Source organism: Periophthalmus magnuspinnatus, chromosome 4 (assembly GCF_009829125.3).
Source record: "Periophthalmus magnuspinnatus isolate fPerMag1 chromosome 4, fPerMag1.2.pri, whole genome shotgun sequence".
NCBI lineage: Eukaryota > Metazoa > Chordata > Actinopteri > Gobiiformes > Gobiidae > Periophthalmus > Periophthalmus magnuspinnatus.
This window is the reverse complement of record NC_047129.1, coordinates 33,609,571-33,634,261: the sequence shown is the minus strand read 5'-3', so window position 1 is coordinate 33,634,261 and position 24,691 is coordinate 33,609,571. Positions and strand designations below refer to the sequence as shown.

The following is a 24,691-nucleotide window of genomic DNA, read 5'->3' as shown; positions in this document are numbered from 1 at the left end:
AGGACCTTTGAGGACCTTTGAGGACCTTTGAGGACCTTTGTCTGAGACAGAGTGAACCGTGCGGACTCAGTGTTGACGTATTAAACTTCCTGGTCATGATGGGTCAGTTTGAGCCTCGTGACCTCTGACCTCTCCTGTGTCTGAGTCAATCACAAACTCTTTATCTAAAACGTATTAACACCTTTGATAAACGTGAACTCTGAACTTCCTCCAAACGTAACGACGCTCATTATGGACAAACGCTTTAATTTTAGTTTCCCTTTGTGCGTTTACGATCTGTAATCTGACTTTTTTACGTTTCTGTTGGAGGAAGAAGCTGTTCCTCCGAGTCCTTTCAATGTGGATGATGCTTCAGCAGAATCTTCACACGGACTTTACTTTTGTTCATGGATTGATTGCACATTTTAGACCAAAGCTCGTTCATCTTGAAACTTGGAAAAACTTGAAAACAACCACTTGATGACATCACAAGGTGGAACAGAGCATTTTGGTCTTTGTAGATGTAACAGACTGATAATAAAGTGTGACTCAAACATGTGAATGAAACAAAACACAACTCAGGTCTGTTTTTGAGGAGGGAACATTAGAACATGGACTAAAGTTTATTGTGATACAGGAGTTTTAATCACTGCTGCGGCTCTGGTTTAGTTTTTTAAATATGAAAAAATAAAAACATCTAAAACTTTAATAAAACATCCAACATTTTAATTATATTATTTTAAATCCAAACAGATGAATGGACTGGAGTGACCTGAAGCTGCTCACGTCAGTAAACTGGTTTTCACTTCCCTCATTTTCACTTTTGTTTCCTTTTGTGGCATTTTTACATTTTATTCTAAATGTCCAACGTAAAACCCCCGACTGACGTCACTTTCCCCAGAAAGAAATCAAAATGAAACAAAACAAGTCCTCTTTCCTCTCTCCTCCACAAGGGGCGCTGCCCTCTCCCTTTTCCTCTTTTTCCTTTCTTCTCTCTCATACCTCACACAGTTCTCTCTCTGTCCGCGGGGGGCGCTGTTCTCTCTCTGTCCGCGGGGGGCGCTGTTCCCTCCTCTTTAAACCCTTGTCTCTGGGGTGTAAGCGGCTCAGACAGAAGGAGCCTCAGACCGGAGCGTGATCTGCGCGCGAGACACAGAGGACTCACCGGAGGCGCGTGCACGGGTGGACTCACGGCTCTCGTTCATTGTGTGTCTGATTCTTCGTACGGGACATGTCTGTGTCCGCGCGGGTCGCTCTGGCTCCAGGTGAGACGCGGCTCTGCGGCTCCGGGTTTGGGATTTTTACATTTCGGTGATTTATATTTTATTTTATTTTTTTATTTAATTTTGGCCTAAATGTGATTTTTTTTTAAATGTAATAATCACATCGTGACGTGACTGTTTATGTGGGCAGAGAATCATTTACATAACTTCAAAACAATGATGGTTTAGTCCTGGTTCAGTCCTGGTTCAGTCCTGGTTCGGTCCTGGTTCAGTCCTGGTTTAGTCCTGGTTCAGTCCTGGTTTGGTCCTGCTTTAGTCCTGGTTTAGTCCTGGTTCAGTCCTGGTTTAGTCCTGGTTTGGTCCTGGTTCAGTCCTGGTTCAGTCCTGGTTTAGTCCTGGTTTGGTCCTGGTTCAGTCCTGGTTCAGTCCTGGTTCAGTCCTGGTTCAGTCCTGGTTCAGTCCTGATTTAGTTCTGATTTAGACCTGATTTAGACCCGGTTTCAACCTGATTTCGCCCTAATTTTTTTTACCTGTTTTAGTCCTCATTTCATGCTGATTTAGACCTGATTTGGAACTGGTTTGATTCTAGATTAATCCTGATTTAGTCCTGATTTAGTCATGATCTCGTCCTGGTTTAGTCCTGGTTTAATCTTGGTTCGGTCCTGGTTCGGTCCTGGTTCGGTCCTGGTTTGGCCCTGGTTTGGCCCTGGTTTGGTCCTGGTTCGGTCTTGGCTCAGTCCTGGTTCAGTCCTGATTTCGACCTGGTTTTTACCTGTTTTAGTCCTGATTTCATGCTGATTTAAACCTGATTTGGGTCTGGTATGATTCCGGTTTAATCCTTATTTAGTCCTGATTTGGTCCTGATTTCGACCTGGTTTAGATCTGATTTGGATCTGATTTGGTCCTGGTTTAATCCTGATTTAGTCTTGGTTTAGTCCTGGTTCAGTCCTGGTTCAATCCTGGTTTAGTCCTCATTTAGACCTGATTTCATCTTGATTTCGACCTGGTTGAGACCTGATTTGGATCTGGTTTGGTCCTGGTTTAATCCTGATCTCATCCTGATCTTGTCCTGGTTTAGTCCTGGTTTAGTCCTTGTTTAGTCCTTGTTTAGTCTTGGTTTAGTTCTTGTTTCCCTCTTGTCCTCGTCTCTAAAGTCTGTGTGACCCAGTTAGTTTTGCCCTGGTTCTAATTTAGATGTTAGTTCATCTGGGTTCTGTGTGGTCCTGGTCTATTCCTGGTTTTGACCTGGTTCAGTCCTGGTTCAGTCCTGGTTTAGTTCTGATATAATATGACAGTGACGTCCTGTTGCTGTTGTGTCCTTGAGCCAGACACATCTCAGTTTTTTTTAGTTCCATTTAAAGTTCTGTGTTTGTTGTTTTTGTTTTAGTTTAGTTCTTGTCGTCTTCCTCTTTGGTGTCGTGTGGAGCTCAGGTGTTGCTCAGGTGTTGCTCAGGTGTTGCTCAGGTGTTGCTCCAGGTCGTGGCTGCTCCGGGTCGTGGCTGCTCCGGGTCGTGGTTGCTCCAGGTCGTGGTTGCTCCGGGTCGTGGCTGCTCCGGGTCGTGGCTGCTCCGGGTCGTGGCTGCTCCGGGTCGTGGCTGCTCCTCTCAGGTTCATTTGGACCTGAGCCCAGTGTTTTTTAATTTTAAAATTGAATTCATCAAAAAGACAAAGACGGAAAAGTGACTCAGTGTTTGGTCTGATTTATGTGAACCACAGTCAGACGAATGTGACGAATGTGACGAATGTAATTATCCAGAGTCATGTTCAGTCATGATCAGAAACACATCAGGTATTATTAAAAAAGAGTCCTGGGTTAGACCTGGGTTAGTCCTGGTTTAGTCTTGGTTTAGTCCTGGTTTAGTCCTGGTTTAGTCCTGGTTTAGACCTGGTTTAGACCTGGTTTAGTCCTGGTTTAGTCCTGGTTTAGTCCTGGTTTAGTCTTGATTTAGTCCTGGTTTAGTCCTTGTTTAGTCCTGGTTTAGTCCTGGTTTAGTCCTGGTTTAGTCCTTGTTTAGACCTGGTTTAGTCCTGGTTTAGACCTGGTTTAGTCCTGGTTTAGACCTGTTTTAGTCCTGGTTTAGTCCTGGTTTAGTCCTGGTTTAGACCTGTTTTAGTCTTGGTTTAGTCCTGGTTTAGTCCTGGTTTAGTCCTGGTTTAGTCCTGGTTTAGACCTGGTTTAGTCCTGGTTTAGTCCCGGTTTAGTCCCGGTTTAGACCTGGTTTAAACATCAGAAAAATGCATGTTGGATGGAGTTTGGTTTATTGATCCTTTACAGATGATGTCATCATTATTCCCTCGGGGTGTGATGCTAACTGGAGGCACGGCTCTGTCTGAACTCTGCTAAACCTTTTAATCTGAGTTTTGTTTTAACACAAATTGACGAGAGAGAACTGATCTGTCTGAACTACAACAGCTGAGGTTAAACAAGTCTCTCTCAAATAACATTACAGTCACAAGCTAGCTGACATTAGCATTAGCATTAGCATTAGCATTAGCCAACAGTGAGTCGCTCTCACCATTTTGTGTAAAATCAAACTCCTGAACAGGACACAGCTCAGACCCAGCCTCCTGTGCATGTTTCTTTAAATCACTTTTGTGCTTTTTGTCGGGTTTTCAGACAGATCTTAAAACTTTTTGTCAGTGTTTGCTAACGTGTGCACTGTGTCTCCATGGAAACTGCTGAACAATGACAAAAAAATTCAGTTTTATCTCCGCTCTACTTCCTGTAAATTCAGCCATTTCCCCACGAACTGAAAAACACTTTACAGATACAAAACTGTACGAACTGTCAAAAATATCCACATCCAGTTTAAAATGTTAGCATCATGACTCAAGTGCAAACCTAACCCTGTCTCTGTGTCCTCCCTCAGCCCTCCTCCTCCTCCTCCTCTCCTCTCCTCCGCGGTGTGTTCAGGGCCTCCTCCTCGTCTCCGTTCATCCCAGCTCTCCTCTCTTCTCTCTGGGCTCTCGCGCTCAGCTCGTCTGCTCCGTTCAGGGATGCTCCGGAACTCCCACCATCAGATGGGCTCCTCCCGACGACCGCCCGCTCATGGCTAGCATCAGCGCTAATTCCACGCACTCCACCGTGACCTTTGACCCCGTGCAGATAGAACATGACGAGTCGCTGCTGTGCATAGCGAGCTGTGCGGGAGAGACGAGGAAGATCATAAGTAAAGTGCGGGTTTACTGTGAGTAGAATTACTTTTTTTTTTTTCTTCACAAAAGACAAAAAAACAGAGAGGCAGGTTCCAGGCGTCCTCGGGGGGGCGCTCGTCCTCGGGGGGGCGCTCGTCCTCGGGGGCGCTCGTCCTCGGGGGGGCGCTCGTCCTCGGGGGGCGCTCTTGTATACTGATTGTTCTTGTGTTATTTTGCCTGATGTACTTCTGCAGTTATAAACACGCCGCTGTGCTTCGTTTTGCTAATAGCTAAACAGAGCGACAACAAAAGTAAAAGTTCACTCTCAAACGCAGATTTAACTTACTCTTGTATGAACAGTGTCCGGGTGAATAAATGAACTTAAATGAACTTTTCTAAAGCCTCGTTTACACATTGTGGATAAATACAGGGATGTGGGCGGGGACAGGGGGTAGGTGAAAACGATACAGGAGATGCTCAGATCAGGAGATTTAAAATGCTCAGGTCACAGTGATGTTTGTTTTTAGTGATGTGATGTTTTTGATGCTGTTTAAACATTTCCATAGTTTAATCTGTGCAGTTGAACAGATGGAGAGAACAGATCCCACTCTGTGTATTTTACTGGTTTTCTACCAGCAGAGGATTAGAGCGTGGAGTCCCTCAGGGCAGCTGCCTTGGCCCTTTGCTTTTCTCACAGTGCGTCTTTAACAGTGTGCGCCGGTGACTCTTTATACTGTTCAACAGAACGTCTCAGGCTTTAAAGACGACTGTAAAATGAACTGGATCATGTTTCAAACTGAACGGACGACAAACGTGTTTCAGAAAATGCTGAAACCAAAAGTTTAATTCTTGTTTCTAAAATTGTATTAAGAACATTTCACTTTAAAGGTCTTTCTTTAGAGCGAGTACTTGAGTTTGATCTTTTAGGAATAACTATAAATGAACTGAAGTGGTCAGGTCATAATAACAAAACCGTGGCCAAAATGGAGAGATGCGATAAAACAACGTGCTCCATGACAGCTCCTCCCTGAAATAACAGTGTTTAGAGTAAACTCAGCCTCACTGTGGCTCAGGGCAAACAAACATTTATCAACTGCTCTTCCTGCAGAACAAAACTGTAGCCCTGTTCTCCCCGAACGAGACTCACCGTACGAGACTCACCGTACGAGACTCACCGTACGAGACTCACCGTACGAGACTCACTGTACGAGACTCACTGTACGAGACTGACTGTACGAGACTCACTGTACGAAACTCACCGTACGAGACTCACTGTACGAGACTCACCGTACGAGACTCACCGTACGAGACTCACCGTACGAGACTCACCGTACGAGACTCACTGTACGAGACTCACTATACGAGACTCACCGTACGAGACTCACCGTACGAGACTCACTGTACGAAACTCCATGTACGAGACTCACTGAACGAGACTCACCGTACGAGACTCACCGTACGAGACTCACTGTACGAGACTCACCGTACGAGACTCACCGTACGAGACTCACCGTACGAGACTCGCCGTACGAGACTCGCCGTACGAGACTCACTGTACGAGACTCACCGTACGAGACTCACCGTACGAGACTCACTGTACGAGACTCACCGTACGAGACTCGCCGTACGAGACTCCACGTACGAGACTCCACGTACGAGATTTCGTGTACGAAGCGTACGAGCGTTAACAGTTTATATCTTTATCTTGATTCACTCCAAACAAAGAGTGTGGTCAGTGTGGGTCAGAGGTCAGTGTGGTGCTCTGCTCCTCTGACTCTGCTCCTCTGACTCTGCTCCTCTGACTCTGCTCCTCTGACTCTGCTCCTCTGACTCTGCTCCTCTGTTCCTCTGACTCTGCTCCTCTGCTCCTCTGGCTCTGCTCCTCTGCTCCTCTGACTCTGCTCCTCTGCTCCTCTGGCTCTGCTCCTCTGCTCCTCTGGCTCTGCTCCTCTGGCTCTGCTCCTCTGGCTCTGCTCCTCTGCTCCTCTGGCTCTGCTCCTCTGGCTCTGCTCCTCTGGCTCTGCTCCTCTGCTCCTCTGGCTCTGCTCCTCTGCTCCTCTGGCTCTGCTCCTGTGACATCATCACACTCCCTCTCACCTCCTCCTCTTGTCTCCTCAGCGCTCCCGTCTTCTCCTCTGGTGTCTGGTCCGGTCTCAGTCCCGGTCTCGGTCCAGTCGTCTCTGGTCTGTGAGGTCAAGGACACGTACCCCCCCGAGCTCCTAACCCTGGTCTGGATCAGGGGCAACCGGACCCTGCTCAGCACCACCGGGGAATCTGGGTCTACGGTGGTCCGGTCCAAACTAGACTACACCCCCCACAGACCGGACTTCAGGGACCAAGACCAGAACCTGGAGTACATCTGCAGGGCCTGGATGGACCTGCCCCAGCTCAGTCCAGACCAGACCATCAGAGAGACCAGAGTCCAAGTCCAACTGATGTGTGAGTGGAGACCTGCTTTAGTCCTGGTTTAGTCCTGGTTTAGACCTGGTTTAGTCCTGGTTTAGTCCTGCTTTAGTCCTGCTTTAGTCCTGGTTTAGACCTGGTTTAGTCCTGCTTTAGTCCTGGTTTAGACCTGGTTTAGTCCTGCTTTAGTCCTGGTTTAGTCCTGGTTTAGTCCTGGTTTAGTCCTGGTTTAGACCTGGTTTAGACCTGGTTTAGTCCTGCTTTAGTCCTGGTTTAGTCCTGGTTTAGTCCTGTTTTAGACCTGATTTAGACCTGTTTTAGTTCTGGTTTAGACCTGGTTTAGTCCTGGTTTAGTCCTGGTTTAGTCCTGGTTTAGTCCTGGTTTAGTCCCGGTTTAGTCCTGGTTTAGTCCCGGTTTAGACCTGGTTTAGTCCCGGTTTAGACCTGGTTTAGTCCCGGTTTAGACCTGGTTTAGTCCTGGTTTAGTCCTGTTTTAGACCTGGTTTAGACCTGGTTTAGTCCTGGTTTAGACCTGGTTTAGACCTGGTTTAGACCTGGTTTAGACCTGGTTTAGTCCTGGTTTAGACCTGGTTTAGACCTGGTTTAGTCCTGTTTTAGACCTGGTTTAGACCTGGTTTAGTCCTGGTTTAGTCCTGCTTTAGACCTGGTTTAGTCCCAGTTTAGACCTGGTTTAGACCCAGTTTAGTTCTAGTTTATTCTTGAATAATTAACACAGGTTGTTGCCTCTTTAGCCCCGCCCACAAACGTCTCCTTATTGGCCAGCCCAGAGCAGGTGCTGGAGGGGCGGAGCCTCACACTCACCTGTCAGTCAGACGGAGCCCCGCCCCCTACACTGGTCCTGAGCAGGAATGGGGCGGAGCTTCACAGAGAGAATTCCACCCACTTCCTGTCCTTCAACCTATCGTCTGCTCAGCTGCAAGACTCCGCCCACTACCAGTGTGAATCCACCAATCAGTACGGAGCAGCGCGGGACGCACGTGACATCAGCGTCAGAGGTACAGGACGGTCTGATGTTCATTTGTACTAAAATGTTTCGTTTTGGTGAGTTCAGTGGTTCAGTCGTGATGGGATGGTGTTAAAATTTAGACTTTTACTTTGACCAAAATAATTGCGATTAACGATATTATCACGATGATTATTAAACCAAGGTTTAGTTTTTTTAAAAAGTCACTAAAACATCAATTACTCTACAGTGTGTGGGTCTGAGTGATCACATTTATTTATTAATTTACTGTAAGTGAAATTAACAATGAATTAATAATAAATGTGTTATTATATAAAAAAAAAACACTTGACCAACCTGAGAAAAGTCCAGAAAAAGGACACGATAAAATCACGATAAAGACACGATAAAGGTCACGATAAAGGACACGATAAAGACACGATAAAGGACACGATAAAGGACACGATAAAGGACACGATAAAGGACACGATAAAGGACACGATAAAGGACACGATAAAGGACACGATAAAGACACGATAAAGGACACGATAAAGGACACGATAAAGGACACGATAAAGGACACGATAAAGGACACGATAAAGGACACGATAAAGGACACGATAAAGGACACGATAAAGATACGATAAAGGACACGATAAAGGACACGATAAAGGACACGATAATTGACACGATAAAGGACACGATAAAGGTCACGATAAAGGTCACGATAAAGGTCACGATAAAGGTCACGATAAAGGACACGATAAAGATACGATAAAGGACACGATAAAGGACACAATAAAGGACACGATAAAGGACACAATAAAGGACACGATAAGGACACGATAAAGGACACGATAAAGGACACGATAAGGACACGATAAAGGACACGATAAAGGACACGATAAAGACGATAAAGGACACGATAATGACACGATAAAGACACGATAAAGACACGATAAAGGACACGATAAAGGACACGATAAAGGACACGATAAAGGTCACGATAAAGGACACGATAAAGATACGATAAAGGACACGATAAAGGACACAATAAAGGACACGATAAGGACACGATAAGGACACGATAAAGGACACGATAAAGGACACGATAAGGACACGATAAAGGACACGATAAAGGACACGATAAAGACACGATAAAGGACACGATAATGACACGATAATGACACGATAAAGACACGATAAAGACACGATAAAGGACACGATAAAGGACACGATAAAGGACACGATAAAGGACACGATAAAGGTCACGATAAAGGTCATGATAAAGACACGATAAAGTAGTCGCTCGTGTAAGTTACTAATTTTCCCTCGGAGCCGTATTTTTTCCCTTCAGACTCTGCAGATCGGTGGCTCGTCTTGTCGGTCTTGTTTTTCAAATCTATAATAATTCCACACATCAGACTTCACCTTCTTCCATTGGACGATAGAAATGAGACCCACTGCCCACGAGCCACAGGAGCAGAAACATGTGTCACTGCTATGACCGAGCGCCCCCTTATGGACAAACACCAGAACTAACATTTAAACATTGAAACTGGAAACCTGGTGCCGTTAAGGCGATTGTAGTCGTGTGCGATGATCACGATAATTAAAAAATACCACGAACGATTAATTGCAGAACTTTTTTATCACAATTAACAATATTATCGTATATCGTCCCATCCCTAGTTCAAAGTTGAATTCACTATTTGAATTATGCTTCTACAAATAGTCCCGGTTTAGACCTGGTTTAGTCCCGGTTTAGACCTACATAATTAACACTGGTTGTTGCCTCTTTAGCCCCGCCCACAAACGTCTCCTTATTGGCCAGCTCGGAGCAGGTGCTGGAGGGGCGGAGCCTCACACTCACCTGTCAGTCAGACGGCGCCCCGCCCCCTACACTGGTCCTGAGCAGGAATGGGGCGGAGCTTCACAGAGAGAATTCCACCCACTTCCTGTCCTTCAACCTATCGTCTGCTCAGCTGCAAGACTCCGCCCACTACCAGTGTGAATCCACCAATCAGTACGGAGCAGCGCGGGACGCACGTGACATCAGCGTCAGAGGTACAGGACGGTCTGATGTTTTGGACGAGTTTTACGTGCATGTTCTCCCTGTGTTTTCAGTAAAAAAAAGAGAAAAAACTGACATGAAAATGAATCCAAACGTCTTTAAAAAGATGAACTGATCAAATCAAACCAGAAACGCACAGACTGTAGTGACTCCAGATTAAACCTGATGCCCCGCCGCTGCAGCACTGAACTTTTGTGTTTTAAATGTGAATAATTCAAAGTCTGTGCTGCTCTGGGAATTTAGATTTAAAGCCATTTTTCATTTTCTTTTGATTAAAAAACAGTTTAATCAAATATTAAAGCTCTGAACCGACTTCAAAGATGATTTATTTATTTTAACAACGCTCCATCCTCTCCTCCTCCTCCCTCTATCCCTCCATTCCTTCTCTCTGCCCCCTTTCTTTTCTCTCGCTCTCTCTCCCTCTGTACTCCCCCTCTCTGTCCCTCTCTACTCATCCCCCCCCTCCCTCATCTCCCTCCTTCCTCTCTCTCTCCCTCCATCCCTCTCCCCGTTTCCCTCTCTCCCTTGTCTCCTCTCTTTACCTCCCTCTTCTCTCCTCCCCCTCTCCTCCCCCTCTCCTCCCCCTCAGCTCACCCTCTCCAGGTCAGTGTTCTTCAGCATGTGACCGTCGCAGACTCGGGTTCGTCTCTGGTCTTGACGTGTGAGACTCAGGGCTGCTCTCAGACTCCGGTCTTGACCTGGACTAAGACCGGCCCAGATCCCGGTTTAGGTCCCGGTCCGGTCCTCCTGAGGACCAGAGACCGGACCGGGTCCAGACTGGTCCTTCAGGACTTGGACCTGCAGGACTCGGGGGCGTACAGCTGTGAGGCCCAGTGTGACTCAGTGACCCGGAGTGGGAAGACCCAGGTCCAAGTGTACGGTGAGATACTGCAGATATTTGTACTTCAGGTATTTATACTTCAGATATTTATACTTCAGGTATTTAAACTTCAGATATTTATACTTCAGGTATTTATACTTTAGGTATTTATACTTCAGATATTTATACTTCAGGTATTTATACTTCAGGTATTTATACTTCAGGTATTTATACTTTAGATATTTGTACTTCAGGTATTTATACTTCAGGTATTTATACTTCAGGTATTTATACTTTAGATATGTATACTTCAGATATTTGTACTTTAGATATTTATACTTCAGATATTTATACTTTAGATATTTATACTTCAGATATTTATACTTTAGATATTTATACTTCAGGTATTTATACTTCAGGTATTTATACTTCAGATATTTATACTTTAGATATTTATACTTCAGATATTTATACTTCAGATATTTATACTTTAGATATTTATACTTCAGGTATTTATACTTTAGATATTTATACTTCAGGTATTTATACTTCAGATATTTATACTTCAGATATTTATACTTTAGATATTTATACTTTAGATATTTATACTTCAGATGTTTATACTTCATGTATTTATACTTTAGATATTTATACTTCAGGTATTTATACTTCAGATATTTATACTTCAGATATTTATACTTCAGATATTTATACTTCAGATATTTATACTTTAGATATTTATACTTTAGATATTTATACTTCAGGTATTTATACTTTAGATATTTATACTTCAGATATTTATACTTCAGATATTTATACTTCAGGTATTTATACTTTAGATATTTATACTTCAGGTATTTATACTTCAGATATTTATACTTCAGATATTTATACTTTAGATATTTATACTTCAGATATTTATACTTCAGATATTTATACTTTAGATATTTATACTTCAGGTATTTATACTTTAGATATTTATACTTCAGATATTTATACTTCAGATATTTATACTTCAGGTATTTATACTTTAGATATTTATACTTCAGATATTTATACTTCAGGTATTTATACTTTAGATATTTATACTTCAGATATTTATACTTCAGATATTTATACTTCAGATATTTATACTTTAGATATTTATACTTTAGATATTTATACTTCAGGTATTTATACTTTAGATATTTATACTTCAGATATTTATACTTCAGATATTTATACTTCAGATATTTATACTTCAGGTATTTATACTTTAGATATTTATACTTCAGGTATTTATACTTCAGGTATTTATACTTCAGATATTTATACTTCAAATATTTATACTTTAGATATTTATACTTCAGATATTTATACTTCAGATATTTATACTTCAGATATTTATACTGCAGATATTTATACTGCAGATATTTATACTTCTGATATTTATACTGCAGATATTTATACTTCAAATATTTATACTTCAGATATTTATACTTTAGATATTTATACTGCAGATATTTATACTTCTGATATTTATACTGCAGATATTTATACTTCAGATATTTATACTTCAGATATTTATACTTCAGATATTTATACTTCAGGTATTTATACTTCAGATATTTATACTTCAGATATTTATACTTTAGATATTTATACTTCAGGTATTTATACTTTAGATATTTATACTTCAGGTATTTATACTTCAGATATTTATACTTCAGATATTTATACTTTAGATATTTATACTTTAGATATTTATACTTCAGATGTTTATACTTCATGTATTTATACTTTAGATATTTATACTTCAGGTATTTATACTTCAGATATTTATACTTCAGATATTTATACTTCAGATATTTATACTTCAGATATTTATACTTTAGATATTTATACTTTAGATATTTATACTTCAGGTATTTATACTTTAGATATTTATACTTCAGATATTTATACTTCAGATATTTATACTTCAGGTATTTATACTTTAGATATTTATACTTCAGGTATTTATACTTCAGATATTTATACTTCAGATATTTATACTTTAGATATTTATACTTCAGATATTTATACTTCAGATATTTATACTTTAGATATTTATACTTCAGGTATTTATACTTTAGATATTTATACTTCAGATATTTATACTTCAGATATTTATACTTCAGGTATTTATACTTTAGATATTTATACTTCAGATATTTATACTTCAGGTATTTATACTTTAGATATTTATACTTCAGATATTTATACTTCAGATATTTATACTTCAGATATTTATACTTTAGATATTTATACTTTAGATATTTATACTTCAGGTATTTATACTTTAGATATTTATACTTCAGATATTTATACTTCAGATATTTATACTTCAGATATTTATACTTCAGGTATTTATACTTTAGATATTTATACTTCAGGTATTTATACTTCAGGTATTTATACTTCAGATATTTATACTTCAAATATTTATACTTTAGATATTTATACTTCAGATATTTATACTTCAGATATTTATACTTCAGATATTTATACTGCAGATATTTATACTGCAGATATTTATACTTCTGATATTTATACTGCAGATATTTATACTTCAAATATTTATACTTCAGATATTTATACTTTAGATATTTATACTGCAGATATTTATACTTCTGATATTTATACTGCAGATATTTATACTTCAGATATTTATACTTCAGATATTTATACTTCAGATATTTATACTTCAGATATTTGTACTTTAGATATTTATACTTCAGATATTTATACTTCAGATATTTATACTTCAGATATGACAGCTGCAGTCACAGAGAGAGGAGACACAGTTTTTCAATGTAAAGTGAATTGGAGCCAGAGTCGATGGAGCAGGAAGTGCTCATGTTCACTTCCTGTTTGTAGCGCGGCGTTAGCGCGTTAGCTCTGTCCATTTACATAAACAGACTATGAGCTGGATTCAAGTCTGTTTCATTAAATGTAAAATGTGTTCGTCCTCCTCTGAAACTCTCTGAAACATTTACGGACGCTTCATTAAATACATGCGCCCCTCCCCCCTCTGCTACGGGAGGGCATCTAGAGTAAAGAGTCTAAATACTTTCCCTCCCCCTGACACGAGCCTGAGGGGCGGATCACACTGGACTTTTACAATTTATAGTTTTGGTTTCACTTTGGCTCCGACCCAAAGAGAAACACAAATACACCTCCTTCTCTCTCTCTGTTTTTCTCTCCCTCTCCTCTCCTCCTCTCTGTACTCCCTGACTCTCTTTCTCTTTTCTTTTCTCCTCCTCTCTTCTCTCGCTTTCTCTCCTCATCTCTCTTTCCTCTCATCCCTCCCTTATTCTACCCCCCCTCCCTCTGAACTTATCCACAGTGTCCCCCCTCCCTCTCCTTTCTCTCTCCTCCTCTCCTCTCCCCCTCTCCTTTCTCTCTCTCTTTCTCTCCTCCCCCTCTCTCTTTTTTAAATCTTTCAAGAGGAAGTGAGTCATTAAGATCCATTTAAAGACAGAACCTTTCACCTCTCCTCCCTGCTGTCTATCCTCCTCTCCTCCTCCCTCTCCTTAATCACTCTGTCCTCTCATCCGTTCTCACCTTGTCTTTCGTTTTCTCTCCCTCCTCCCCACACTCACTTTCTCCTCCTTTCTTTTTTCACTCCCTCTTTCCTCTCTCCTCTCCCCCTCACCTCGCTCACTCTCTTTCTTCTCTCTCTCCTCGTCTTTCTTTCACTCCCTCTCTCTCATCTCCCTCACTCTTTCTTTTCCTCTCCTTCTCTCTATCCTGTCTCCGGTATTTTCTCTCATTCGTATTCCCCGTTCTTCGTCTCTCTTTCTCCTCTCCCTCTCTCCTTCTCTCCTCCCTCTCTCCTCCCTCTCTCCTCCCTCTCTCCTCCCTCCGTCCTCTGTCTCATTAAACTGTCCCTCTGGTCTTAAATCTAACTCTTTCTTTCCTGCTGGATTCTTTCAGTGAAGTGTTTTGGTCGTAGTTTGTCCAGAGGTCAAAGGTCAAAGGTCACGTCTGGAGTAAAAACATAAACACAGACAAAGACCTGGAGACGCAGACCATGATGATCTGGGCCGCTCCTCCTCTCCTCCTCTGGTCCTCCTCCTCTTCTCCTCTCCTCCTCTGGTCCTGCTCCTCTCCTCCTCTGGTCCTCCTCCTCCCCTCTCCTCCCCTCTCCTCTCGTCCTCTAGTCCTGTTGTGACATTCCCTCTCTCCTCTTTCTCCTCAGCGTTCCCGTCTGACCCGCTCCTCCTCTCCTCCTCTGGTCCTGCTCCTCTCCTCCTCTGGTCCTGCTCCTCTCCTCCTCTGGTCCTCCTCCTCTCCTCCCCTCTCCTCCCCTCTCTTCTCCTCCTCTGGTCCTGTTGTGACATTCCCTCTCTCCTCTTTCTCCTCAGCGTTCCCGTCTGACCCGCTCCTCCTCTCCTCCTCTGGTCCCGTCGTTCTGGGTCACGATGCAGTTTTCTTCTGCTCCGTGTCCAGCGTTTACCCGGCGTCCCGGCTCCGGCTGCAGTGGCTGATGGGAAACGAGTCCGTCCAGAGCGAGGGCGGTTTTCCTCATTCGGAGACGCTCCGGAACGTCTCATCCGAACTGAGACTGGATCCGAGCACAATCCAGAACCTTCTACAGACCCAGAGGAACCAGACGAACGAGGTGAGGAGCCATCCCTGTGTGTCAGATGCCCTCCCTGTGTGTCAGATGCCCTCCCTTGAGTGTGAAGTTACTCGAGTAAATGTAGATGTATCCCCGTGTGCTCCTCAGGCCCAGAGCCCAGGACAGAGGCTGAGCTGCCGGGTGGAGATGTTGACGGAGGAGGGGGAGGTGTGGAGGACCAGGACCACCTCCACACACATACACATACACTGTGAGTACCTGTTGTGTCCACAGGGGGCAGACATGAGGCTCACTCCCATTGGTGCGTTTTGGAGCGGTTCGGTTTGGTCCCGTCGTGTTTCCACTGTCCACAAACCAGACCGGCCAGTTTGAGGAGATTTAAGCACAAACTGTATCAAAAGTGTAAATAATGTTGTAATAATCAAGTATCGCTAAGAGACGGTCGCTAACGTTAGCCTAGCCTAGCCTAGCTTCTTACCTCAACCTCGTGCACTTTCTGTCACAGTTATAACATTTTCCCAGATTTCAGAACAAAGTTTAAAAGATCAGTCCTTGTTCAGATCTGGTTTATTTCTGGTTTAGTCCTGGTTTATTCCTGGTTTAGTCCTGGTTTAGTCCTGGTTTAGTCCTGGTTTAGTCCTGGTTTAGTCCTGGTTCAGTCCCGGTTCAGTCCCGGTTTAGTCCCGGTTTAGTCCCGGTTTATTTCTGGTTTAGTCCTGGTTTAGTCCCGGTTCAGTCCCGGTTTAGTCCCGGTTTAGACCTGGTTTAGTCCTGGTTTAGACCCTGTTTAGGTCCTGTTTAGTCCTAGTATCCAGTTTTTACTCAGGACTCTCTCTTCCACAGACCCGCCTCAGACCTTGTCCCTGTCCGTGATCCCGGAGCAGGTGCTGGAGGGGCGGAGCCTCACACTCACCTGTCAGTCAGACGGAGCCCCGCCCCCTACACTGGTCCTGAGCAGGAATGGGGCGGAGCTTCACAGAGAGAATTCCACCCACTTCCTGTCCTTCAACCTATCGTCTGCTCAGCTGCAAGACTCCGCCCACTACCAGTGTGAATCCACCAATCAGTACGGAGCAGCGCGGGACGCACGTGACATCAGCGTCAGAGGTACAGGGTTCACGTCTTTATTCTACTGTTTTATCTTTAAATCAGCCCTGTTGAGCTTGAGTCTCTATGGTTCTCATCTCTGTGGATCATTCTGTTATAATTTACACATTTTAAAAGCGCTGCCTGCTGTAGCGCCCCCTGTGGACAGACGCACATCACACTAGAGCAGCACGTTTTTGTTCATTTGTACTAAAATGTTTCGTTTTGGTGAGTTTAGCAGAAGTGCTACAATCGGTTTAGCATTTGTCATGGACCAGAGGCTTACAGGTTCAGTTCAGTGTGTTTTGTTTGACTGACTCACAGTGGTGTGGCTGGTTTAATGGAAGGGCATCTGATGTAAAAGTCTGCTGAATCACCATGAAAGTACAGGTTTAGTCAGTTTAATTCAATGTTTATGTGCAGTGTTCAACGTTTAATTCACTATTAAAATGATGCTTCTACCAACAGACCTGGTTTAGTTCACACACCTGTGAGTACCTGTTGTGTCCACAGGGGGCAGACATGAGGCTCACTCCCATTGGTGCGTTTTGGAGCGGTTCGGTTTGGTCCCGTCGTGTTTCCACTGTCCACAAACCAGACCGGCCAGTTTGAGGAGATTTAAGCACAAACTGTATCAAAAGTGTAAATAATGTTGTAATAATCGAGTATCGCTAACAGGCGGGCGCTAACGTTAGCCTAGCCTAGCTTCTGGTTTAGACCTGGTTTAGTCCTGGTTTAGTCCTGCTTTAGTCCTGCTTTAGTCCCGGTTTAGTCCTGGTTTAGTCCTGGTTTAGTCCTGGTTTAGTCCTGGTTTAGACCTGGTTCAGTCCTGGTTTAGTCCTGGTTTAGTCAAACATTTTGTCTTTAAACCTCAAACCCAAAGATCCTGATATTCCTTCATTTCTCCTCCGTCTCTTGTTTCTTTGTAAATCTTTCGTTTCCCGCTGGTCTTAAACGTTCCTCTTCTTTGTTGAACCTTTGTGATGCCTTCAGGGACTCTCTGTAAACGCGGATCAGTTTAAAATGGTTTTAAAGTCGCTCTGACTCCAAAACAATGAGGTCATCCCAGAAAAAAACTCATTTCACTCCAAGATTCTACCAAAACAAAAGTGTCCATTTAAAGTCCAAAAGAGAAAGAAATGTGACATTTTGGGACAGAGACTTTGGACGGTTTAGATCAAGATCTCAATAAATCCTCACTGCCTCTGACTGGTACTTTAGACCTGGTTTAGTCCTGGTTTAGTCCTGGTTTAGTCCTGGTTTAGTCCTGGTTTAGTCCTGGTTTAGTCCTGGTTTAGTTCTGGTTTAGTCCTGGTTTAGTTCTGGTTTAGTCCTGGTTTAGTCCTGGTTTAGTCCTGGTTTAGTCCTGGTTTAGTTCTGGTTTAGTCCTGGTTTAGTCCTGGTTTAGTCCTGGTTTAGTCCTGGTTTAGTCCTGGTTTAGTTCTGGTTTAGTCCTGGTTTAGTCCTGGTTTAGTTCTGGTTTAGTCCTGGTTTAGTTCTGGTTTAGTCCTGCTTTAGCCCTGGTTTAGTTCTGGTTTAGTTCTGGTTTAGTTCTGGTTTAGTTCTGGTTTAGTCCTGGTTTAGTCCTGGTTTAGTCCTGGTTTAGTCTTGGTTTAGTTCTGGTTTAGACCTGGTTTAGACCTGGTTTAGTCCTGGTTCAGTTCTGGTTTAGACCTGGTTTAGTCCTGGTTTAGTCCTGGTTTAGTCCTGGTTTAGTCCTGGCTTAGTCCTGGTTTAGTCCTGGTTTAGTTCTGGTTTAGTCCTGGTTTAGTTCTGGTTTAGTCCTGCTTTAGCCCTGGTTTAGTCCTGGTTTAGTCCTGGTTTAGTCCTGGTTTAGTCCTGGTTTAGTCCTGGTTTAGTTCTGGTTTAGTCCTGGTTTAGTCCTGGTTTAGTTCTGGTTTAGTCCTGGTTTAGTTCTGGTTTAGTCCTGCTTTAGCCCTGGTTTAGTCCTGGTTTAGTTCTGGTTTAGTTCTGGTTTAGTTCTGGTTTAGTCCTGGTTTAGTCCTGGTTTAGTCCTGGTTTAGTCCTGCTTTAGTCTTGGTTTAGTTCTGGTTTAGACCTGGTTTAGACCTGGTTTAGTCCTGGTTCAGTTCTGGTTTAGACCTGGTTTAGTCCTGGTTTAGTCCTGGTTTAGTCCTGGTTTAGTCCTGGCTTAGTCCTGGTTTAGTCCTGGTTTAGTTCTGGTTTAGACCTGGTTTAGACCTGGTTTAGTCCTGGTTCAGTTCTGGTTTAGTCCTGGCTTAGTCCTGCTTTAGTCCTGGTTTAGTCCTGGTTTAGACCTGGTTCAGTCCTGGTTCAGTCCTGGTTCAGTCCTGGTTCAGTCCTGGTTTAGTCCTGGTTCAGTCCTGGTTTAGTCCTGGTTTAGTCCTGGTTTAGTCCTGGTTTAGTCCTGGTTTAGTTCTGGTTTAGTCCTGGTTCGGTCCTGGTTCAGTCCTGGTTTAGTCCTGGTTCAGTTCTGGTTTAGTCCTGGTTTAGTCCTGGTTTAGTCCTGGTTTAGTCCTGGTTCAGTCCTGGTTTAGTTCTGGTTTAGTCCTGGTTTAGTTCTGGTTTAGTCCTGGTTTAGTCCTGGTTTAGTCCTGGTTTAGTCCTGGTTTAGTCCTGGTTTAGTCCTGTTTGTCTCTAGACTCAGATGTTTGAAGCTGAAGAGAAACATTTGGACTAAAAACATTAATTTCATCAAAATAAACTTTGGATTTATCAGAATGAGACGACTCTGGGGCAGTTTCAGACTGTGAGGGGCAGTTTCAGACTGAGGGGCAGTTTCAGACACAGGACTGGATGTTTCAGCCTGTTGCCCTCAGGTCTGTTCTGTTGTGTAATAATGTGAAACTGCAGTGTCTTTTGGCCTTGAGCCTCCTCTGCGTCTCCTCTGCGTCTCCTCTGCGCCTCCTCTGCGTCTCCTCTGCGTCTCCTCTGCGTCTCCTCTGTGTCTCCTCTGCGTCTCCTCTGTGTCTCCTCTGCGTCTCCTCTGCGTCTCCTCTGTGTCTCGTTGTGTCTTTCTTTGGAATGTCAAGTCAAAACAATACCGAGAATCTTCACTTTCACTTTCTCTTTTTCACTGAGTGGTCAGTGTTTCTATCATAATGTCACATTGTGCTGTGTTAAAGATGCACTGTGTAGCTTTTCTGCTTGAGGGTCCTTTGTCTCTCATGTCCCACAGTGTCCCACAGTGTCCCACAGTGTCCCTGTCTTACTGTCTGGTCTCTGGTCTCCACTGAACCTCCATACCGTCCCTGGATGTGAACACTGAAGCCTGCAGAGGAGTGAAGTCTGTGTCCAGTCGCTCTGTCAATGTGTCGATGTTTGAGTGTTTCCTTCTGTCTCCTCTGTGTGAGAGCGGAGGAGGTGGAGGAGGAGGAGGAGGTGGAGGAGGAGGTGGAGGAGGTGGAGGAGTGACTCATTCAGAGGTCAGACGCAGCTCTGGATCTGATCACAAACACTTTTATCTGAATCGTGGCTTTTTATTGTGAAGGAGCTGCTCTGTTTGAGATAAGAGAGATTTATGAACGTGCTCTTATTGTGAAACTGTCTGCTCTTCTGGACCGAGGCCCAAATGTGTTTTTTACTTCCTGAACTTTCAGTATTGTTAATCGTGGAGATGCTCCGATACCGTTGTTTGGTTCTTCTTCTGGGGAACTTTAATGTCCATGTGGATAACGACAGTGACACCTGGAGGGGCGTGATCGGGAAAAACGGCCTCCCTGATCTGACCCAAGTGGTGTTCTGTTATCGGACGACCCCCGAGCCCGGTGGTGGACACTGGAAGTAAGGGAGGCCGTCAGGCTGAAGGAGTCGTATCGAGCCTTGTTGGCTCGTGGGACTCCTGAGGCAGCTGACGAGTACCAGAGGGCCACGGCTCGAGTGGTCGCAGAGGGAAAAACTCGGGGTTGGGAGGAGTTCGGGGAGGCCATGGAGGAGGACTATCAGACGGCCTCAAAGAGATTATTTCAAACCGTCCGACGCCTCAGGGGGAAGCACCAACTCTGTTTACAGATGAACCTCGGATTCAGGAGGAGCAGTGTGGTTTTCCTCCTGGTCGTGGACCAGCTCTATACTCTCCATCAGGCCCTCGAGGCTCATGGGAGTTTGTCCAACCAGTCCACATGTGTTTTGTGGATCTGGAGAAGACATTCGACCTCTGGTCTGGTCTCTGGTCTGGACTCTGGCCTGGTCTCTGGTCCGTGGTCTGGTCTCTGGTCTGGACTCTGGTCTGGACTCTGGTCTGGTCTCTGGTCTGGTCTCTGGTCTGGACTCTGGTCTGGTCTCTGGTCTGGTCTCTGGTCTGGTCTCTGGTCTGGTCTCTGGTCCGTGGTCTGGTCTCTGGTCTGGTCTCTGGTCCGTGGTCCTGTCTCTGGTCCGTGGTCCTGTCTCTGGTCCGTGGTCCTGTCTCTGGTCCGTGGTCCTGTCTCTGGTCCGTGGTCCTGTCTCTGGTCCGTGGTCCTGTCTCTGGTCCGCGGTCCTGTCTCTGGTCCGCGGTCCTGTCTCTGGTCCGTGGTCCTGTCTCTGGTCCGTGGTCCTGTCTCTGGTCCGCGGTCCTGTCTCTGGTCCGCGGTCCTGTCTCTGGTCCGTGGTCCTGTCTCTGGTCCGTGGTCCTGTCTCTGGTCCGCGGTCCTGTCTCTGGTCTCTGGTCCTGTCTCTGGTCTAACCCTGGCTCTCCTCCTCAGCTCCTCCCAGGATCACTTCGGTCCTGGTTCTTCCGTCCTCGGTGGTCTTCGAGGGACAGAATGTGACCGTTTGCTGCTCGTCGGTCTGTGCCCCGCCCCCTTCAGTGTACCTGACCAAACTGACCAATGGGACGCAGCGACACTCTCCGGACGGCACCTTCCTATTGGTCAATGTGTCGGCGCAGGACTCAGGGCTGTACCAGGTCAACGTGAGCAACGAACTGGGCTACGAAGTACATGTCTTCTCCATCAGTGTCAGAGGTACTACTACTTCAACTACTACTACTACTACTACTACTACTACTTCAACTACTACTACTACATATATAGGTCTACATCTGCTACTGCTACTTTACTCCTCCAGACTCCGCCCCCAGATGTGCTCCTTTTGTTTGATTCTATTTATCAGCTGTGTTTTAAATCAAATAAACCAACCTCCTCTTCATCTCTCCTCCTCCCTCTCTCCTCCTCTCTCTCCCCTCCTCTCCTTTTCCTACTCTCCTCCCTCTCTCCTCTCCTCCCCCTCTCTCCTCCCTCTACCCCCCTCTCCTCGCCCTCCTCCCTCTCTCCTCCTCCTGTTCTCCTCTCCTCCTCCCTCTCTCTCCTCCCCCTCCCTCCTTCCTTTCTCCTCCTCCCTCTCTCCACTCCCTCTTCTCCTCCCTCTCTCCACCCCCTCTCATCTCTCTCCTCCTCTCCTTCTCCCATCTCCTCTCATCCCCCTCTCCTCCCTCTCTTCTCTTCCCTCTCTTCTCCTCCCTCTCCCCTCCTTCCTCTCTTCCCTCTCTCCTCCTCCCTCTCTTCCCTCTCTCCTCCTCCCTCTCTTCTCTTCCCTCTCTTCTCCTCCCTCTCTCCCCTCCTCCCTCTCCCCTCCTCCCTCTCTCTTCCCTCTCTTCTCCTCCCTCTCTCCCCTCCTCTCTCTCTCTTCCCTCTCTTCCCCCCTCTCCTCTTCCCTCCTCCCTCTCTCCTCCTCCCTCTCTCTTCCCTCTCTTCCCCCCCTCTCCTCTTCCCTCCTCCCTTTCCCCTCCTCCCTCTCTCTTCCCCCCCTCTCCTCTTCCCTCCTCCCTCTCTCTTCCTCCCTCTCTCTTCCGTCTCTTCTCCTTCCTCTCTCCTCCTCTCCTTCTCCCATCTCCTCTCGTCCCCCTCTCCTACCTCTCTTCCCCCCCCCCCCTCCTCTTCCCTCCTCCCCCTCTCATCCCCCCCCCCCCCCCCCCCTCTCCTCCCCTCCCCCCCTCAGAGCGCCGCAGCAGGAGGCCCGTCCCGTCTCCAGACCTCTCTCTCATCCTCCTCTCGTGTCTCTGTGCGGCGGTGGGTCTCTCTTTGGCGGCTCTTTTCCTCGAGTACATCCGGCGAGCGAGGAAAAAAGGCTCGTACAAACTCGCCCGCTCGTACCCGGAGTCAAACCCCGAGTCCAACCCCGAGTCCACGTGAGGAGACGCGGCCGAAAGCCACGTTTACCGAGTCGTGGCTCACACCCGAGACTCCAGGGGGCGCTACTGAAGTCCAACGATCGCACCGTCCAATCACATCACATCCTGTTGTCTAAAGAGTGTTTTTATTCATCATCGGTATCAGTATCGGGATCAGTATCGAGTCTGGAGTCTGCAAAGAGGTGAAATCTCTTGCCCAAGGACACAATGTCAGTACGCGCTCGCCTCAATGAAGGTTTGAACCACTTACTCTTTGGTTAAGGGGCGAACGCTTAACCCGCTGTGCCTGTTTTTGAGTGAAAGAAGGAGCTCCGTCGCTTCTGAGCCAAACCACAGCCTGAAACGTGGCTAACGCAAGCCACAAGTTTGACGTAAACACTGTGGAGATGCTAGGACAATGCTAACGTGAAGCTAAACGTGGCTAAATGCTAAGTTTCATTTAGCGCCAAGCAAAAAAACTATAACGCTTTCCGGGATTCAACGTCTGAACTCTGACCTCTGAGGACAACTGGAACGCAGCACGAAAGCAGATTTTTGGCTAATCTTGGCTAATAGCATTTTTTTTTGTTGCTAACGTGTTGCTAAAATTTGCTAGTGGATAAAAAAATATTAAGACTAAAGATTTGTGTTGGTCCAAAATCATGATAATCAGATTATTGTACGTAACTGTGAAATGTGAAGCCACTGTGGAACATTTATTAAACCCTCCACAGTAAAAGTCACACAATGCACCTTTAGCTTGGCTTTTTGGCTAATATATGCCTCCATTTTTGTGTGAAATAATAATAACAATAATAATAATCTAAACATATTTATAATCGTGTAGGTCTGACATTATTATAACTCAAATTACTCTTTTGTAACTGAAACGTGAAGCTTCTCATTTGTGCCCGATACTTTGCAGTGACGTCGCGCTGGGGGTATTCCTCCTGTACGTCTAGGGCGGAATGTTCAGCAGTTGCCGTGGTGACGCGATGCCGGGAAAATGTTTAAAGATCTGCCTGAAAATTTGAGAAAAAAAACACCAAAACAAAACACAAATTGGATTTAAACGGCACATTTTCAGGACGGCGAGAGCGGCTGTGAAACCGTTGGCTAACGCTAGCTAGCTTGAAAGACGCGTTTAACAGCACAAATCTCACTTATTGCGGTTTCAGCTAAGTCGTCTCCTTCTGGTCAGATTGCGCTAAAATAAAGCCTCAGACGGAGCGGTGCCCCCAGTTAGCGTCACGCACACGGAGAACGTTGATGACATCAGAGCGTCAGTAACGTTAGCTTAGCGGCTTGTACCGTTTTGATGTGTCTGTTGTTTTTAATGGGACAAAGACAACAGGAAGTGAACCGTCCGTTTGTTGCTAAGCGACGTGTGCCTCGATCAGAGTAAAGTTCCACTGTAAATGTGTTTTTCATGTTATTTTCTGTTCGTCATATCCGCCGGTTTCAGAAATACAAAAACTGTTGCCAAAGTTGTAAAAAGTCCTCAAAATGGCGCCAATAAACAGGAGGCTGAAACCCATGAATTTAATCGACTATAACAACGCAACGTTCGGCAGAAAATGGCGCCTCATTTTGATCAAACTCAACTTTTAAATCAACACCGATGTTTTTTATTTTTTAGCAGTGATCAGGAAATCCACAGATGGATCTTTAAAACTCTTCGATTATTAATCATCGTTTTTGAAGTTCCAGAGATAAAACGACAAACAACAAACGATAAAATTTATATTATTCAAAAGCCGATTTCTTTTGTAATCAAACTGTTGATATCGGGAGTCTCAAACTCGCGGCCCAGGGGCTAATTACGGCCCACGAGGCAATATTTTGTGGCCCGCAGGACAATATGAAAGTGTAATGTTAGTGCGGCGTTAGCATGCTGCGCGTAGAAGGTTCCGCCAAATTGGTAAACACACGTGTCACTCGCGCTGTGTACTCCCGTCACAAACGATACAACAAATTACGATGTATAACCATAAAAGCCACAAACCCCCAGCCAAACAGGAAGTGATCGTGGGCGCACTTCCTGTTCCATCGATTAGTCACAGGTTCAGCGTTTGTGGTTTCACCTTTTGGATGTTTCATGATAAAGTCCAGTGTAAGTTTGAGTGTGAGTTTAAATGTGTTTGTTGTGAATCTGTACAGTTTTCAGTCTTTGTATTAAAAATATATTTATTTCCTGATTTGCGTTTTGTGTGGCTCTTGTTTAAATTGTGACTCAGTTTAATGTGAAAGTGTTTCCACGGTAACAGCACATGTAAAATGTAAACAGAAAAGAGACGTCTGTCCAAAAGGAAATGGGGTTTTTATAGACCT

The 24,691-nt window shown here is 44.8% G+C and overlaps 2 protein-coding genes across 2 annotated transcripts in view; one reads left to right on the top strand and one right to left on the bottom strand.

Annotated features, from left to right (window-relative positions):
* LOC117370340 (transcription factor JunD) overlaps nt 1–24,691 on the bottom strand; it is a 176,831-nt gene that overhangs the window by 102,910 nt on the left and 49,230 nt on the right. The window lies entirely within an intron of this gene.
* On the top strand, nt 1,083–24,557 carry vcam1b (vascular cell adhesion molecule 1b). Its single transcript, XM_055221194.1, has 11 exons — nt 1,083–1,244; nt 4,073–4,390; nt 6,456–6,776; nt 7,493–7,756; nt 9,508–9,771; nt 10,368–10,658; nt 14,987–15,243; nt 15,352–15,454; nt 16,048–16,311; nt 20,955–21,215; nt 22,189–24,557. The coding sequence occupies exons 1-11, from the start codon at nt 1,211–1,213 to the stop codon at nt 22,380–22,382; spliced, it is 2,571 nt and encodes an 856-aa protein (XP_055077169.1). The 5' UTR covers nt 1,083–1,210; the 3' UTR covers nt 22,383–24,557.